The sequence below is a fragment of the Astatotilapia calliptera genome, chromosome 3, assembly GCF_900246225.1.
Source record: "Astatotilapia calliptera chromosome 3, fAstCal1.2, whole genome shotgun sequence".
Taxonomy (NCBI): domain Eukaryota; kingdom Metazoa; phylum Chordata; class Actinopteri; order Cichliformes; family Cichlidae; genus Astatotilapia; species Astatotilapia calliptera.
In genome coordinates, this window is record NC_039304.1 from 50805952 (window position 1) to 50821941 (window position 15990).

General features: G+C 40.1%; 1 protein-coding gene and 2 long non-coding RNA genes across 3 annotated transcripts; 1 reads left to right on the forward strand and 2 right to left on the reverse strand.

Moving 5' to 3' along the window:
• The first annotated feature begins 1758 nt into the window (after nucleotides 1-1758).
• On the forward strand, nucleotides 1759-3123 carry LOC113019770 (uncharacterized). Its single transcript, XR_003272085.1, has 3 exons — nucleotides 1759-2022; nucleotides 2695-2783; nucleotides 2987-3123. It is a non-coding gene; the product is annotated as an uncharacterized LOC113019770 (long non-coding RNA).
• Nucleotides 3124-4529: 1406 nt separating this feature from the next.
• On the reverse strand, nucleotides 4530-9709 carry LOC113019771 (uncharacterized). Its single transcript, XR_003272086.1, has 3 exons — nucleotides 9262-9709; nucleotides 4813-4907; nucleotides 4530-4676 (listed from the first exon to the last, which is right to left on the reverse strand). It is a non-coding gene; the product is annotated as an uncharacterized LOC113019771 (long non-coding RNA).
• A 545-nt stretch (nucleotides 9710-10254) lies between these two features.
• Nucleotides 10255-15854, reverse strand: LOC113019741 (C-type lectin domain family 10 member A-like). Its single transcript, XM_026163561.1, has 8 exons — nucleotides 15707-15854; nucleotides 15512-15619; nucleotides 14064-14153; nucleotides 13913-13978; nucleotides 13729-13821; nucleotides 12890-13044; nucleotides 12567-12676; nucleotides 10255-10611 (listed from the first exon to the last, which is right to left on the reverse strand). Exons 1-8 carry the CDS (start codon nucleotides 15762-15764, stop codon nucleotides 10455-10457), a joined length of 837 nt encoding a protein of 278 aa, XP_026019346.1. The 5' UTR covers nucleotides 15765-15854; the 3' UTR covers nucleotides 10255-10454.
• Between the last annotated feature and the right edge of the window lie 136 nt (nucleotides 15855-15990).

The following is a 15990-nucleotide window of genomic DNA, read 5'->3' on the forward strand; positions in this document are numbered from 1 at the left end:
ACTGGTGACTTAAAGAGTTAGTTCAGATGTGGCTGGTGCTGATGGAGGAGAGCTTGAACCTTGTTCAGAAGAAGAAATATAAGAAAAAGGAGGTAAAAAAGTTTTACCTTCATAAAGTTGTCAGTGTTTCGAAGTACTTCAGCAGTATGTACCAACATGTAGTACACGCTTTAAGGAGCCTGATTACTTTCCTAAATAGCTTTGGCATTTGTAGGAACTCGTCTTTGTTTAACAAATTCCTGGGCTTTTTTAAGGAACTCTCCAATTTTCCCTATAAGAACTTAGACTTTTTTAATTAACTGTTGAACTTTTTAAGGACTTTGAGAACTTTTTAAACCACTAGAGAATTTCTGTAAGAACCTTTTGAATTTTTCTCAGTAACTTAATCTTGAAAACCTAAATTAACTCTGATTAACTTGAGAACTTCTTTAAATGTTGTCACATGTTCACCCCTAGATGTCAGTAGATTGCAGACAGCTGAGTTCCCAATTCAAGTTCATAATCCTAGCTATGATGATGGCTGTAGAACCAACATGTTTTAAGTCAGCCAAGACAGATCTAAGCCATTTAGACTGTAGCCCATAACCCCATACAGTGTACAAAAATGTGAACACTTAGCAAAAAATTAGGAAATGAAAAATAAACAAATTCTAATTTTATGCTTCCTTTCTTCCAATGTTTTTATCTCTTTTGATGATTTTAAATGCAAAGCACTTTGGTCAACAGTTGTTGTTTTAAATACACTATAATGTGGACATTTTAAAAAAATGGACACAATCCATGTTCAAATAAATATTTTACAGTATTTTACATTTTGAGTCATCTTAAAAACTGTTATTCCCTATAATGTTAACTGTGTACCTCAGCTGTCAATGTCTACTTTAGACTAAGGTTTTATGGCCTTCTTTGGACTTTGCTACATGTTTATGTTTTCGTATGTTACAGCCCTGACTTCATGTCTGGAGAGAAGTCTTGAAGTGAGGATGGCATTTTTTGTTTTATTTCTTTAGTGTAGGAGACTCCTCCAACATTAAAACATAGGTATGGTAAATGGCCTGCATTTGTATAGCGCTTTACTCAGTCCCTAAGGACCCCAAAGCACTTTACACTACATTCAGTCATTCACACACACATTAACAAACTGGCAAGCTACGTTATAGCCACAGCTGCCCTGGGGCACACTGACAAAGGCGAGGCTGCCAGACACTGGCGCCACCGGGCCCTCTGACCACCACCAGTAGGCAAACAAGGTTAGTATCTTGCCCATGGATATTTGGCATGCAGCTAGGAGGCAGCCTGGGATTGAACCACCGACCTTCTGATTAGTGGCTGACCTGCTCTGCCACCTGAGCTACAGCCACCCCACCCCAGGTATGATGCTTCATATCTCAAGTCTGAATGTGCAGGCATAAATTGAAATGTCGCTCTGTGAAAAGCAAATTACTGCAAGTTCTCTTCTCCACATTTGCAACATAGATAATGATCCATTAACTCGAGGACTTTTTCAAGAATACTATGGAATCAGAACGATGCCACCTTGAAACGAAACCGAAAAAAATATTGAAACCGAAAAAAAATATTGTAACTGAAATAAATGTACTGAAAAATCTTGTATTGAAACCAAAAAAAAATTGATAGTGAAAAACAATTAATTGAAACTGTAATTTTTTTGTTTTTGCTTACAATTCTTTTTTTTTCCGGTTTCAATCCATTTTTTTCGGTTTCAAACCATTTTTCAGTTTCAATCTGCTGGCACTGTTTTGGCGTCCGGGGGCGCGCTGGGGGGCGGGGATTCCGACCCGCATGTATTTGCATATATTATAATGCTGACCAATGACTGGAGAAAACACTGACGACGCGGCTGCGGTCACGGACAAACTCGCACGTGTCTGTTCGGGAATGGCAGATGCCGAGAGGTCCAGCGTTTACATTACCGACTATTTCAAAGTGACAGCCTGAGGTGTTCTTCAGTAACTTGGACTACCGGACAGGAGGACCTGAGGCCCCACCGCATTATTTTTGGTAAGTTAAATGTGTTTGTAAGATAATCCGTAATTTAGGTCCTTAGCTAGCTACCTAAGGACCTAGCTAGCTAAAATGAGCACTCGGCTGTCGGGGAAACATGTTTTGTAAAGTTCGTTTAGCTAACCCGTGCAGGTGAATGAATTTACCCTGACTAAAGAAATCAAGAGAAACGCACCGGGCTGCTCAGTGACCACGGTTACTGTACTTTTATTATGAGTATTATACTGTAAGAGCAACGGGCTGGACTCTGCTTCTGCGCAGAGCTGATTATTAAATATGTGCAAACAGCAGCATGTTTTCTGTCGCTTTCCACATGTGGAAGGACATTAACGCCAACTTTTAAATTCCCCTCATTAGTCAATAGCTACGGATTAAATAGCAAAGCCCGATACTTATGTACTGAAACCAACTACTTCCGCTTGTCAGCTTAAGTTAAAATGTTACATTTTTCCTCTGATTATTTTTTTGCTTTTTTTTTTTTTTTTTTTTACTGAGTTTGTTACAAATATTCAGGTTAAAAAACTGTCCAAATTATTTTTAATGAATTATGTTCACAAAGTCACATGTTCAGTACTCTGTACAGCTTCCATCCTTTAGGACAAATAATTTGAAACATTAATATTTCTTGTTCAATACTAAGCTGATAACACCTCTGTATGTTGTGACCAGGATGCAGCAGCAGACTGAACCTCGACTGAAACCTGCTCCATCATCTCATCTTTGCAGATGTCCATTTATAAAGCATCAACAACTCAAAGGTAAACATAATATTAGAAAATGTGTTAGTATATAAGGCCTTTAAAACAAATAAAAAAAATAAACAGCTGTCGGCAGAACTGTAGGACTGAACAACTTCAGATCCCGAGTGTGTGAGGACAGAGAAGGATCAGCTCTATTTCAGATTTGAGAGATAAACTTTATATTTCAGTTTGTGATGATTCTGTTCTGTTTGTGATTACAGGAGCTGTCCTCAGATTCAGACCTCAGCACCACCCAGTGACAGCAGACAGATCATCCTATAGCTTCAATCTTTGTAGTAACTCCAAAATTAACTGAAGAAAACAGTACAAAGGTTAAAGTACCACATGTGCTGTCAGTGAAAGCTGCAGCTGTTTTATTGATAAATTTAAAGACAAAAAGTCAAAAGGATTAATCACCCCTGTAACTGTGTCACTGTACATCAGCATTAACAGGACCTCAGTTTGGTGTTTCAGAAAACTGCTGATCTCAGACCTGCACAACTTCTGTTTTAAACACTGAATGTACTCAGCTACATGAAGAGCACGTGATGTTTTCTCTGACACAATTAAATAAAACCTGATTAAAGTCAAAGGTTGTTACTTGTATTTGAACTAAAAACTTGTGATCTGGAATTCTTTCACTGTTTTTTGACAATAGTGTGTTATTTATCATAAAGTAATTCAGAGTCATTCATACCAGAGTAACCAGAGAGCACAACATATATTTAACTTTCAACAGGACTTAAAGCTATTACTATAGCTTATAGCTATTACTTACCTGCACTACTGTATAGTTCTGTGTAAATAATCATTCTGTACATATGATAATTTTCAATCCTACAACTGTTTATAACTTGCATTGTTCACATTTCTGTATAACTGTATATCTCAGATTTCTGTAGTTTTTCATATTTATATCCTGTTCATAGCCTGTACATAGTTTGTACTCACTACAGCCTGTACATACTTATAGTTATAGAATATTCTTAACATACTTCATACCGTGTACATTGTAACATACCATAATAGACCCATTTCTGTAATATACTTAGATATCTATATTATTGCTAATATATATTGTAATATACCTATATCACTAAAGCACTTCTGGATGGATGCAAACTGCATTTCATTGCCCTGTACCTGTGCATGTGCAATGACAACAAAGTTGAATTCTATTCTATTATATTATGTAAAAGTCCAGACCCTCTGAGGATTATCTGATGTGTGGGAACATTTTGATCTTATTCCTCCCAACAAGGTATGTAAATTTCTACAGAAGATGTATTTTCATAATACTGATGGTGCAATACAATTTATGTTAAGTGGCTTTACTTTTGTACAAGGTGAAGTTTTGCTCTGTGCCAGGGAGCTGGGATATAACAACAACACCTCATCCATGCTTAGGCACTACAGAGCTTTGCATGAGAATAAGGGGGACACCGATTGTGGAGCAAGACCAGGTGAGCCATCAAATGCCATGATAATATAGCATGCAGTAATGTTACTAAATGATATAACAATATTATACAACTGTTATAAGTTACGTGTGTGATATTTATATTTGTGCTTTATCTTTATTGTCTTTCCTCAGGAGAACAATCTCAAATAGATAAAGACTGGTCAGCATGGTGATTGAGGACTCCCAGCCATTTAGCATTGTGGAGGACAAAGGATTTAAAAGATTTGTTAAATCATTAAATCCTAGCTATGTTCTCCCCAACTTCTAACATTACACAAAGCAAAGGTCTCCATTAGTGTTCATGAAATGCTGGGTTTATCCTTCTTGTGAGGGAGCTGCTGGTGAAGATCACGAGCCCTGCTTGATCCTGGCGACGAGTTTCAGTCTTCCTGGTGTTTCTGAAATGATGCCTCTCACTGTGGGTCAACAGAACTTCTGGCACAGGACAGCTGTAATGAAAGAAATTGAAGTTTTGAAAAAAAAAAAATCTTGTAAATGCCCTATATGTGAGAAGCAGATTTTGTATTTACTTTTCTTTTGCCAATCAAGATAACAAAGTATAATTTTCACCATACAATTACTAACCTTGTCATCTCCTGGACTGTCTGTTTTGGGCTCTGGGCTTGTCCTTTCCAGCGCTCATGAGACTGCTTTGATGCACTGTGGTATGAGGTGCTAACCTGTTGACAGTGTTGGGAAGGTTAATTTTAAAATGTATTCCACCAAAGATTATAGAAGTAATGTATTCTGAATACTTTACAACTACATGAATGCACTATTGCTGTGTGATTTATTACTATTACTGAAGGCTACTCGCCATACCAATACCAACTAGATGTTAAAATCTTAATATAAATGAGTAACAGTAGGTGGACATTAGGTAAGGCTGCACTTTTTGCAGCGATCTCGTGTAGAAAACTATTCAGCGCGTATATAAAACAGGTCAGCGGCTCTGAACCGTAGTAAAGGGACCTCTGGCTGATACGTCCGGTTCGTGTTGGGCTCGTAGCTGAAAACTAGCTTTACTTTGTTGTCTGGGTCAAGTTTGCTAGTGAGAGACAGAGAGAGCCGTTGAAAGGCTGCTTATTGTTTCGGAGGAAAACACGAACACGGTGTACAGTCGAGTCTTAACAGCTTACTTACAGCTGGGCTCGTCAGGCACTCTTTTTGGCTTTAGTGGTTATTATTATATTTACATGCTTCCAGCTCCCGTTTCTGCTCCGTGACAGCTCGTACTTTTCTTTTTTCTCCCTCCCTCGCTCACAGACACATAACGGGTATGGCAGTCCATTCTCCCTGCAGCACGTACTACACTGCCCATGAGGCTACATTGTTTAGGGCGATGCCTGTAACACTGCTATTGCCTTCATATTAAATAATTTTTGTATAATAATTTTTAGAGGCTCTTATTGCGTGTTTTGTTTGGGTTTCCACCGGCGTGGAATTACCAAAAATAGAGAGACCATAGCCTAACATACAGTGGGGCAAAAAAGTATTTAGTCAGCCACCGATTGTGCAAGTTCCCCCACTTAAAATGATGACAGAGGTCAGTAATTTGCACCAGAGGTACACTTCAACTGTGAGAGACAGAATGTGAAAGAAAAATCCATGAATTCACATGGTAGGATTTGTAAAGAATTTATTCGTAAATCAGGGTGGAAAATAAGTATTTGGTCACCTCAAACATGGAAAATCTCTGGCTCTCACAGACCTGTAACGTCTTCTGTAAGACGCTTTTCTGTCCCCCACTCGTTACCTGTATGAATGGCACCTGTTTGAACTCATCATCTGTATAAAAGACACCTGTCCACAGCCTCAAACAGTCAGACTCCAAACTCCGCCATGGCCAAGACCAAAGAGCTTTCGAAGGACACCAGGAAAAGTATTGTAGACCTGCACCAGACTGGGAAGAGTGAATCTACAATAGGCAAGCAGCTTGGTGTGAAAAAATCAACTGTGGGAGCAATCATCAGAAAATGGAAGACATACAAGACCACTGATAATCTCCCTTGATCTGGGGCTCCACGCAAGATCTCATCCCGTGGGGTCAAAATGATCATGAGAACGGTGAGCAAAGATCCCAGAGCCACACGGGGGGACCTGGTGAATGACCTGCAGAGAGCTGGGACCAAAGTAACAAAGGTCACCATCAGTAACACACTACAACGGCAGGGAATCAAATCCCGCAGTGCCAGACGTGTTCCGCTGCTGAAGCCAGTGCATGTCCAGGCCCGTCTGAAGTTTGCCAGAGAGCACATGGATGATACAGCAGAGGATTGGGAGAATGTCATGTGGTCAGATGAAACCAAAGTAGAACTTTTTGGTATAAACTCAACTCGTCGTGTTTGGAGGACGAAGAATACTGAGTTGCATCCCAAGAACACCATACCTACTGTGAAGCATGGGGGTGGAAACATCATGCTATGGGGCTGTTTTTCTGCCAAGGGGACAGGACGACTGATCCGTGTTAAGGACAGAATGAATGGGGCCATGTATCGTGAGATTTTGAGCCAAAACCTCCTTCCATCAGTGAGAACTTTGAAGATGAAACGAGGCTGGGTCTTCCAACATGACAATGATCCAAAACACACCGCCCGGGCAACAAAGGAGTGGCTCCGTAAGAAGCATTTGAAAGTCCTGGAGTGGCCTAGCCAGTCTCCAGACCTCAACCCCATAGAAAATCTGTGGCGGGAGTTGAAAGTCCGTGTTGCTTGGCACAGCCCCAAAACATCACTGCTCTCGAGAAGATCTGCATGGAGGAATGGGCCAAAATACCAGCTACTGTGTGTGCAAACCTGGTAAAGACCTATAGTAAACGTTTGACCTCTGTTATTGCCAACAAAGGTTATGTTACAAAGTATTGAGTTGTATTTTTGTTATTGACCAAATACTTATTTTCCACCCTAATTTACGAATAAATTCTTTACAAATCCTACCATGTGAATTCATGGATTTTTTTTTCACATTCTGTCTCTCACAGTTGAAGTGTACCTCTGGTGCAAATTACTGACCTCTGTCATCATTTTAGGTGGGGGAACTTGCACAATCGGTGGCTGACTAAATACTTTTTTGCCCCACTGTATGAAACAGGAAAACACCGCCATGTAATCCATTTATTTCAACAAACTAACTGTATTCTCAATATCACCTATTGAACAGTAACTCTAACGGATACATTTACTCATATTTTGTATTTTAAATACGTAACGCCGGTGCATGTATTATGTTACTGCCAGTGTTGGGACTAACGCGTTATTAAGTAACGCGTTACAGTAACTACGTTATTATTGTGGTAACGAGCACGGTAACTAGTTATTATGCCAAAATCAGGAACGCGTTAGTCGTTACTGGGATTTAGATAGGGTCGTTACTCGTTACTTCGTGTGGTGGCTATCGCGGAGCTTCCACAGATTCAGTAACATTAGCAAGTGGTGGAAGCCGGCAGGTGGATGAAGGAAAAGGGAGGCAAGAGGAAAAGAGACCCGAGGCGGCCGCCGGTCCAAGTGTGAACTGAACTTCAGGTAAGAAGTTATGACCTGCAGTCTCTCTGGGTCAGATATGAACCAAGTTTAGTTGGAGTTTATTTTCGTTATGCTGACTTTTTCGTACTGCGTGCTAGCTAGCATGACGGAGTTTCTATACAGCTGGGTGGTGCTATGTTACTGATGTTGAACTTTATTTTGTTCATAAGTTATTAGAGTTGCCAACCGTCCCGTCTGGTATTCAGAGAAAATATTACGCGTTTCTTATTGAGGTGAAAAGGAACAGTTTGTCCCGTAATTCAGCTACAATGAAAAAGGCACAAAGCTGGAGTTATTCTGTGTCTTTACGCTGCAGCTGTCTCTTCTTCTTTCATTCTCCCCCCTCCCTCTTCTGTTTCTACTTCAATCATGAAAACTGATCAGTGATCAGCTGATCGGCTTTTCTCTCTTGTTTGTTTATCGCCCACTTTGCGCCAGAAAGAGGAAACCAGCGGATGTCGCGCTAAACAACAGCAGCACGTTTAAGCTTGATCAGCTATTGTTAGAATTTATTTAATATTAATTTCTAGTATCAGCTGATGTTTGCTGGAGCCACAGCTGTAAACCTGCTGGTCATGATATGGTTTGGTTATGTGATGAGAGGGAAACATGAAGATGAAACCAGGAGATGTCCTTACTGAATCATCAGAGCTGTGATGGAGAAACAGGTTTAACCTTTTAGGTGACATGAATGAGTTGAAGGGAAGTTATGAACTGTTGCTGAGAGACAAATAACACCAGGATCCTTTTCTAAGTAGCTGACAGCTGGTAACTGTGCAGGGGCGGGTCTAGCAAAGTTTAGCCAAGGGGGGAAGGTGGGGCATTAACAGGGAGAGGGGGGCACAAAGAAATACTTTCTTATTCTCATTTAAAATATCTCGCTTTTATTAAATAATTATCTGAATCTTACAACAAACGATTGATAGATTGATGCATATATACCATCAGAACAGTGTACATCACTGTCACAACAGCGTTTGTTTTCATTCAAAGGCTTTATGATTTTTCCTATAATGGTGGGCCGGTCTCTAGTCAAAATGCCCGGGCCAATTTTCTGTCCCAGTCCAGCCATGTATGCAGCTCGTCTGCAGTCTGGTGTTGCCTACATCTTCCTATTCAGAAGGCAGAATTTCCGAGTTCTGAGTACAATCGAAAGCACCACGACTGCAGTTTTTGTGTTGGATGTAAAAGGCGCACATGACACTGTGACGTAGGCTAGAATCATGGCGGTGGTCAACGACGGTCCAGGCGTGGGATTTCTCTCGTGGAAATATGCACATTATCTTTTCCTTTCTATTGGCAGGTGGCACAGTGCACTTGTGGCAAGTAAGCAAGCTAGAAGACTGGCAAAGTTATGGAAGCAACACATTAACAAGAGAATTCTGAGTAAAACCAAAGTTACTTTTCCTAGTAACTAGTTACTTTGAAAGTAACGAGTAACTTGAAGTAACTGAGTTACTTTTGAGAGAAGTAACTAGTAATGTAACTAAGTTACTATTTTAAAGTAACTTACCCAAGACTGGTTACTGCCCAACACTGCCTGTTGAGATCCTGAGATCCGCTCCTAGAACACCGGCCTCCAACTCCTGAAGAGACACGGGTGTCCCTAAATTTAGCAAATATTAGCTTCAGGCTAGCTTGCTACGACGAATAGGCTAATGCTAGCATTTTACCACAACTTCACCAGATGTAGCTAAAAAAACTAAACTAATGTCCAGTCCAGTGGGACAGCAAGGAAAGATGACAAAAAATGATTACTTACTTGCGGTTTGGAGGTTCAAGCTGAAATTGAAGCAGCCATTGAAAGACGGGAAGAGAGAAAGATGGCAGCTTGGTCAGCACTAGTGGCCTCTATAATGTATGCAAATACATGCGGGCCGGAAACCCCGCCCCCCCAGCGCGCCCCCGGACGCCAAAACAGTGCCAGCAGATTGAAACTGAAAAATGGTTTGAAACCGAAAAATGGATTGAAACCGAAAAATGGTTTGAAACCGAAAAAATGGTTTGAAACCGAAAAAAATGGATTGAAACTGAAAAATGGATTGAAACCGAAAAATGGTTTGAAACCGAAAAAAAATGGATTGAAACCGAAAAATGGATTGAAACCCAAAAAAGAAAGAAAGAATTGTAAGCGAAAACAAAAAAATTACAGTTTTAATTTTTTTTTTTCACTATCAATTTTTTTTTCGGTTTCAATACAAGATTTTTCAGTACATTTATTTCAGTTACAATATTTTTTTCGGTTTCAATATCTTTTTTCGGTTTCGTTTCAAGGTGGCATCGTTCTGATTCCATAGAATCCTGGGAGCTTTTTTAATGCACTTCAAGTTCAAAACTTTTTTAAGGAACCTGGTCATTTAATTAAGGAATTCTCAAAAGTGACTTGGCTTAAGCAACACTTGATCTGGATCATGGAGAGTTTTCCTTTGGGCTACTCTTTCAGGAATTCAAAGAACTATTTAAAGAACTTTTAATCTCTTGGTTTGTTCGGGATAATGAAGGAAGGTTTCAGGGAAATTGATGATGTGTTTTATTAGATTTTTGGACACCAGTGGAGTTCTGGAAAATTAGATACATCAAGATTTTGATACAACATACAAACTGCAAAGCACTAATGACCTTTCCCTCAGCACAGCAGAAAGAGATCATTCTGGTAGCTTGTAATCACACTATTCAATGGTGTCAGCTCACAGCTCACATCTGAGTTTAGTTCTTCATGGTGTGCCTCTGACAGATGAAGCGCATTTTGCTGGAGCAGTGCAGATCGTTAAGACGTCCATCAGAATGAAGATGAGCGCAGTCTTCATCCCCGGGACCAAGACCATGATGGGTCCAGGCGTCAGGCTGCCCAGGTTTCCACCTCCTACAAAAGAATCAGAATCAGAATCAGAATCAGAATCAGAATAGGTTTATTGCCAGATGTTGAGGTTTACAACATTAGGAAATTGCTGCGGTGCTTCAGTGCAAACAATAAGAATTAAAGTGCTATGTAGAAAGAAAGATATGTGCATGAGATATACATGAGATATATACATGAGAATAAGAATTATGAGTGCTACGTAGAAAGATATATACATGATATATACAAAGTGAGTCTTAAGGTGAGCTGCAACCACCATGACAGACAAGAGAAGCCAGCATCAAAGCACGTGAAGTTGCAGTTCCTCTAATGTCCAATTGAGGCTCGTTCCAGCAGTCACTCAGTTCCCACAAATTTTCAAGGTAAAAAGTCCAACTTCACAGCCGCTATAAACATTTTTGCAGCTCATACAATGAACTATATGGGAAAATGCGCACAGAATTTCTCAAACACAAACGCAATAATGCCAAAAAACTATTTATAGTTATGTCTTGATGCATGCTCAATCATCCAGGTAAGGAAATCTCCAAAACTTGATTCTGTTCAACGTTTCTCCCACTGAAAACGCTACGTCCAGATGAACAGAATCAAGTTTTGGATATTTGTAGTTACAGTTATCCCCAAACACACATAAGCACGACCAGTATAATATAAATATAATAGTGGTGTACCCCTGAGATTATAATAATGTAGATGTGACATGAAGTGCTTGAGGACTGAGACTTCAGTTCAGCAACAAAATGAAGAGGCTGTTTTTTCCTGCCTGGAGGTCTGGACTATGAAGGTCCTGCAAAAAGACTTTCAGATGTCAGCAGCGAGTACAGCTGAGGAGGAAGTGGTAGTCCCGAAGATGCCGCTTAACGTTGATGTCTGATGATTTTCCATGATTATGGCTCTCTGGACACTTTTCCTTTTGTCCTTTGCGTACTATGTGTGACATACTCTTTGTACGTTTCTTTAAAAAGAACATGTGAGGTCATGTGAACTCCTCATAAACATAAAGCAGGACACCCTCGCCACTTCATAACTTTTGATATTGGAAAAAAGGATGTCTTTGTTTTTCCTGAAGCTCATAATGATAGTGATGATGGGACTGAGTATAACGTCTATTAAATCTATTCATTCTACAATTAGTATTCTTTAAAAATCATTGTCCCACAATGACTCTGGGTTAACTGTAAATAGAAAATGTTGCAGATGGTTTCCTGATAATATTGACTCATGATATTTTACTCATGATTAATTACCTAATAGTGTTTAAAAATGAACAAGAATAAAGATTAGAAATATGCCCAATTAGAAAAAAAAACAAAAGAAACATCTTTTTTAACAAAAGGTTCATCATACTTGGACTGTGGTGCCTTTAGCAAAAAAAAAAAAACCCCAAACAAATGTAACAGTGTTTATGTGGTATTATTCCACTTGCCACAAATATCAGTGCAATGGGGAAACAGCGCCCCCCCTCTCGGCGTGGCTGGCTGCAGTAATCGCTGCCAGTCTGCCGTAGCCATACGAGAGGTGAGTTGTATTGTTCCGCACACGATATAGCTAAGTAGTACAGGCACATAAAACATGTTTGATTAGCTGATGGGCACCGAGTGTAATAAGTGCTTGGTGGACACATGTCTAACATCAGTTTTATGTACTCTTCATTTGTTTATTATTGTGTAAAACTGTATGCTAAAGCGGAATGCTAATGGGATGTTCTGCCGTAGTGTGCTGTGCGGAGTGGTGTGTGGCAAGCCTTTGCACTGATACAACACCGTTGTTTCCATTCAGGAAGTAAAGTGGCAACGATCGATCAGAGACTCCACCTGATTGGTAGTCTAAGAGACCGGCATGAGTAATGGGCAGAACAATTACATTCTCTTCCTAATTAGCACTACAAAAAACACAACCCCTCATTTTCTTGCATGTATACCATCAGTTGTTTTTTTTTTTTAAGTGTAACAGCTTACCTCCGGTTCATGATGTAGGGTGTCTGGTTGACCCACTCCCACTGCCCAGTCCTCTCATCAGTCAGACCCACCCAGTGGAAGGAGCCCACGCTACGCTGGGTCACAAAATCCTGGTAAAGGCAGACGGAGAGAAAACTCAAATTTTCAGTTTCAATCAAGGATCAATACAGGCTCCTCCCCTTTTCAGTCACATACATGAGCTATAGTTCGGCTTTTATTGATTAGCTCATCACAAAAGAGCTCCTGTTGAGGTGACAGTGTGTTTAAGATGCATCACAAAGTTGAGCGTCAGTGCAAACAGATGAGAGGGCCAGCCAACTCACCCACTCCTCGTCAGTGAGAAGAATGACCAAGTGAGATTCGTGTCCATTACACCAGTCTCTGGCATCGTGCCACGATAATGGCGTGGTACTGAATAAGTAGCAGTTGGTGCCGAAAGAATCCCAATTCAGAGGACAACAGCCGTGTGCTGTTGTGCCTGACAGACGGACAGACAGAGAGTGTCTGGTTTCCATGTTTTATAAGAGTCATTTCAAAAATACACTTTTAGATATTGGAGACCTTCTTTAACAGGGGACAGTCCTAGGAGATGTTAGACAGTCGCTGTGAGAACTAGTTTTAGAAAAACATATTTTTGGTGAAGAAATATGATGAGATTAACATCATCCTTTTCAAAAAAGATCAGTGGATGAAAGCACACAATCACATGGTTAAGAAAATTCTAAAATAAAAAACGGCCAAACAAATAATAACAAATAAATATAATAAACAAATGGAACAATTGGAGAGCTTAATACAAATCTTAAATTAGGAAATAACACGATTTAGTTACTAATTTCCTCATAAGACCTCGCTCCCCAAAGAGAGACAAAACCTTTCTGCCTTAGCTTGTTACAGTTTATACAAAGAAACATGAATTTTGGTTTTTAGCTTCAAGAAGCTGTTTAAACCTTCCAGTAATGCCTGCAGGTGTCTGAAGTTAGTCTGAGCTCATCAGATGCCTCAGACTCAGAGATAAATGACTTGGGGGCCAATGAACCAAGGCACATTTATACACAGGCTTCTTCTTTAGTAACGGTAAAGCTGTTCTATAAGCTTAAAACTGTGAGGGCATCTTTAGTAAATGAAGTAGAGGGAACAGGATTAGACAGGAGCTGTGTACCGTTGTTGACCAAGCGTTCTAAAGAACATTTGAGTTCGGCGACCGTCCTGCGGAGAGCGTCCAGGACTGAGAGCTGCCTCAGTGCCTCTGATACTGAGGAATTGCACACACAAAGCACAGGTATGTTAATAAAACTACTTGCTAGTGTCAATGTGGATAAAGTGTTGCTCTGCAGAGTTTCCACCTGATGCCAGCTGGTCCTTGTTGTTCTCCACTGCAAACTTCATTGACAAAACTTCTTTTGCTGTATCTGTGGTAGAAGGACGGGAAACTAAAGTGTGAAAAAGACGAAAAAGGCAGCAGTTGGTATCACAGTATGAGTACATCTGAGCTACCTTTGGTGAGCTGCTGTGTGTCCCTCAGTGATTCAGTCAGATTAGAAACACTTTTCTCCGAGGACCACAACCGGTTCCATGTCGACGTGTCTGCAAACACACAGACATAAAAAAAAATAATTATAAAATAATAATTATTTTCTTCAAATCATTACCGAAAAGAAATACTTAATCATTTTTTCATAGGATCTTTGTCTATATTCTCACCATTACATAAAAGTACTTACTGTTGTTGTTCACCTTATTTTGTGATCTCATTATTTACATCTGCTTAACTGTTTATGGCGCAGCACACATTATGCACCATTGCTTTCTTTATCTTTTGCCTCCACGGAGCCAGCCTTTTTGTAATCTTTTAAAAAGCTTGAACTATTGTTCTCCAGGCTTTCTGAAGTTTTTTTTTAAAGGTCATTGTTTTGTTGATATGGCACGGTAACTGTATCTTCAATAACAAATGTTTTGTGGTCTTCTACACATCATACGGGTCAGCTGTTCCACACAGATTTCATGTTTATATAATGCAGTAGTTTATAATTACACAGCTGGATCTCTATTCTGACCTCAATGGGCTGACTGTAACCCAGTTTGGGAGCTCTCTCAGCAAAAGGCCCAGTAACTTAGCTGAGACCTTGGGATAACCAGCAGTGCTCCATTCACTGTTCTAAGTAAACACATAGGCACATGCATTAATATGAGTCTCCCTTGAGCAAGGTCATTGAATGCTTTAAAATCAGTTAGCAGTATTTCAACTTCAGAATTTGGCAGTACGAGAAAAATGTTTTTATATTTGTTGGTGCCAGTTAAAATCTGTGCAGTGGTGTTCTGATCAACTGGACCTCCAGCTGAGTCATAAAGCACTTTACAATCAAGATGAACAACTGAAGTATGCATGACCTTATATAAATCATTATCAATAAAGAATAAATCAAGGAAATGTGAGTGAAACATTAGATTGCTATCTGTCTTCTGGATTAGCATAGCATCTTAGCCTAACAGACTCCTAATTTTGTATGGATTTAAACAGCAGAGGCGACAACTGTCAAGTATCTGAGAACAAAGTTCCTGAGAGAAAGTTTCCGGTCATTAGGATGGAAAATGACGACTGTGTAGATAAAAACACACCTCTTTTGGTTGATAGAGGAAGACAGTAAACAGAAAAGAGTTTCAAGAAAGAAACAAGAAAATGCTGGTTTGGGGTCAGTCACTGCCCACAAACTAATGTATGTTTTACACCTTCAGAGCAACAACCTGAGCATCATTTCACTATATTGTGGCTGAAGTGAAGCCAGACACCTCTAAAGTCAATATCTCCTAAAGTGGGCAGCTCACACTTGGAAAAATCCAAAAGGATAAACAGCACTGCAGGCCAGACAGGAAAATCTACACACTTGTGTTTTAGGTGTCTATTTTAATGAATAGTGACCCTATTGTGTCCTGAGTGTACTCACTGCTGGCTCCCAGAGCTATGATCAGAATGACGAGGAGAGTAGCCGTCAGAGCAGGAAAGAGCCATCGTCTGTACCTGGAGAACCTGGAGAAATCGACAGTACGAGGCTCTGCGGACACACAAATAGGACATGAGTTTTTCATTTTATAGACGCACAGACAAGTGGACACACAGACAGGTGGACACAGACAGGCACCTTTGTTCCAGAAATTGCTCATTTCTTCGTCCACATTGTCATGGTATTCAGTCGTCATGGCGATTCTGGTCTCTGGGTCTGTCTCTGTGTGAAATGGCGTGCGTCTGACTTCGTCTTCATCCAGTCCCCAATGAACAAACAGGCGAACTGTCCAAACACAGAGCCTCAGGTCATTGGCCACGAGCTGCACTTTGCACTGGAAAACACCACCTGTGTGTGTGTGTGTGTGTGTGTGTGTGTGTGTGTGTGTCTGTTAGCTGATTACTACACTGAGATGACCTACA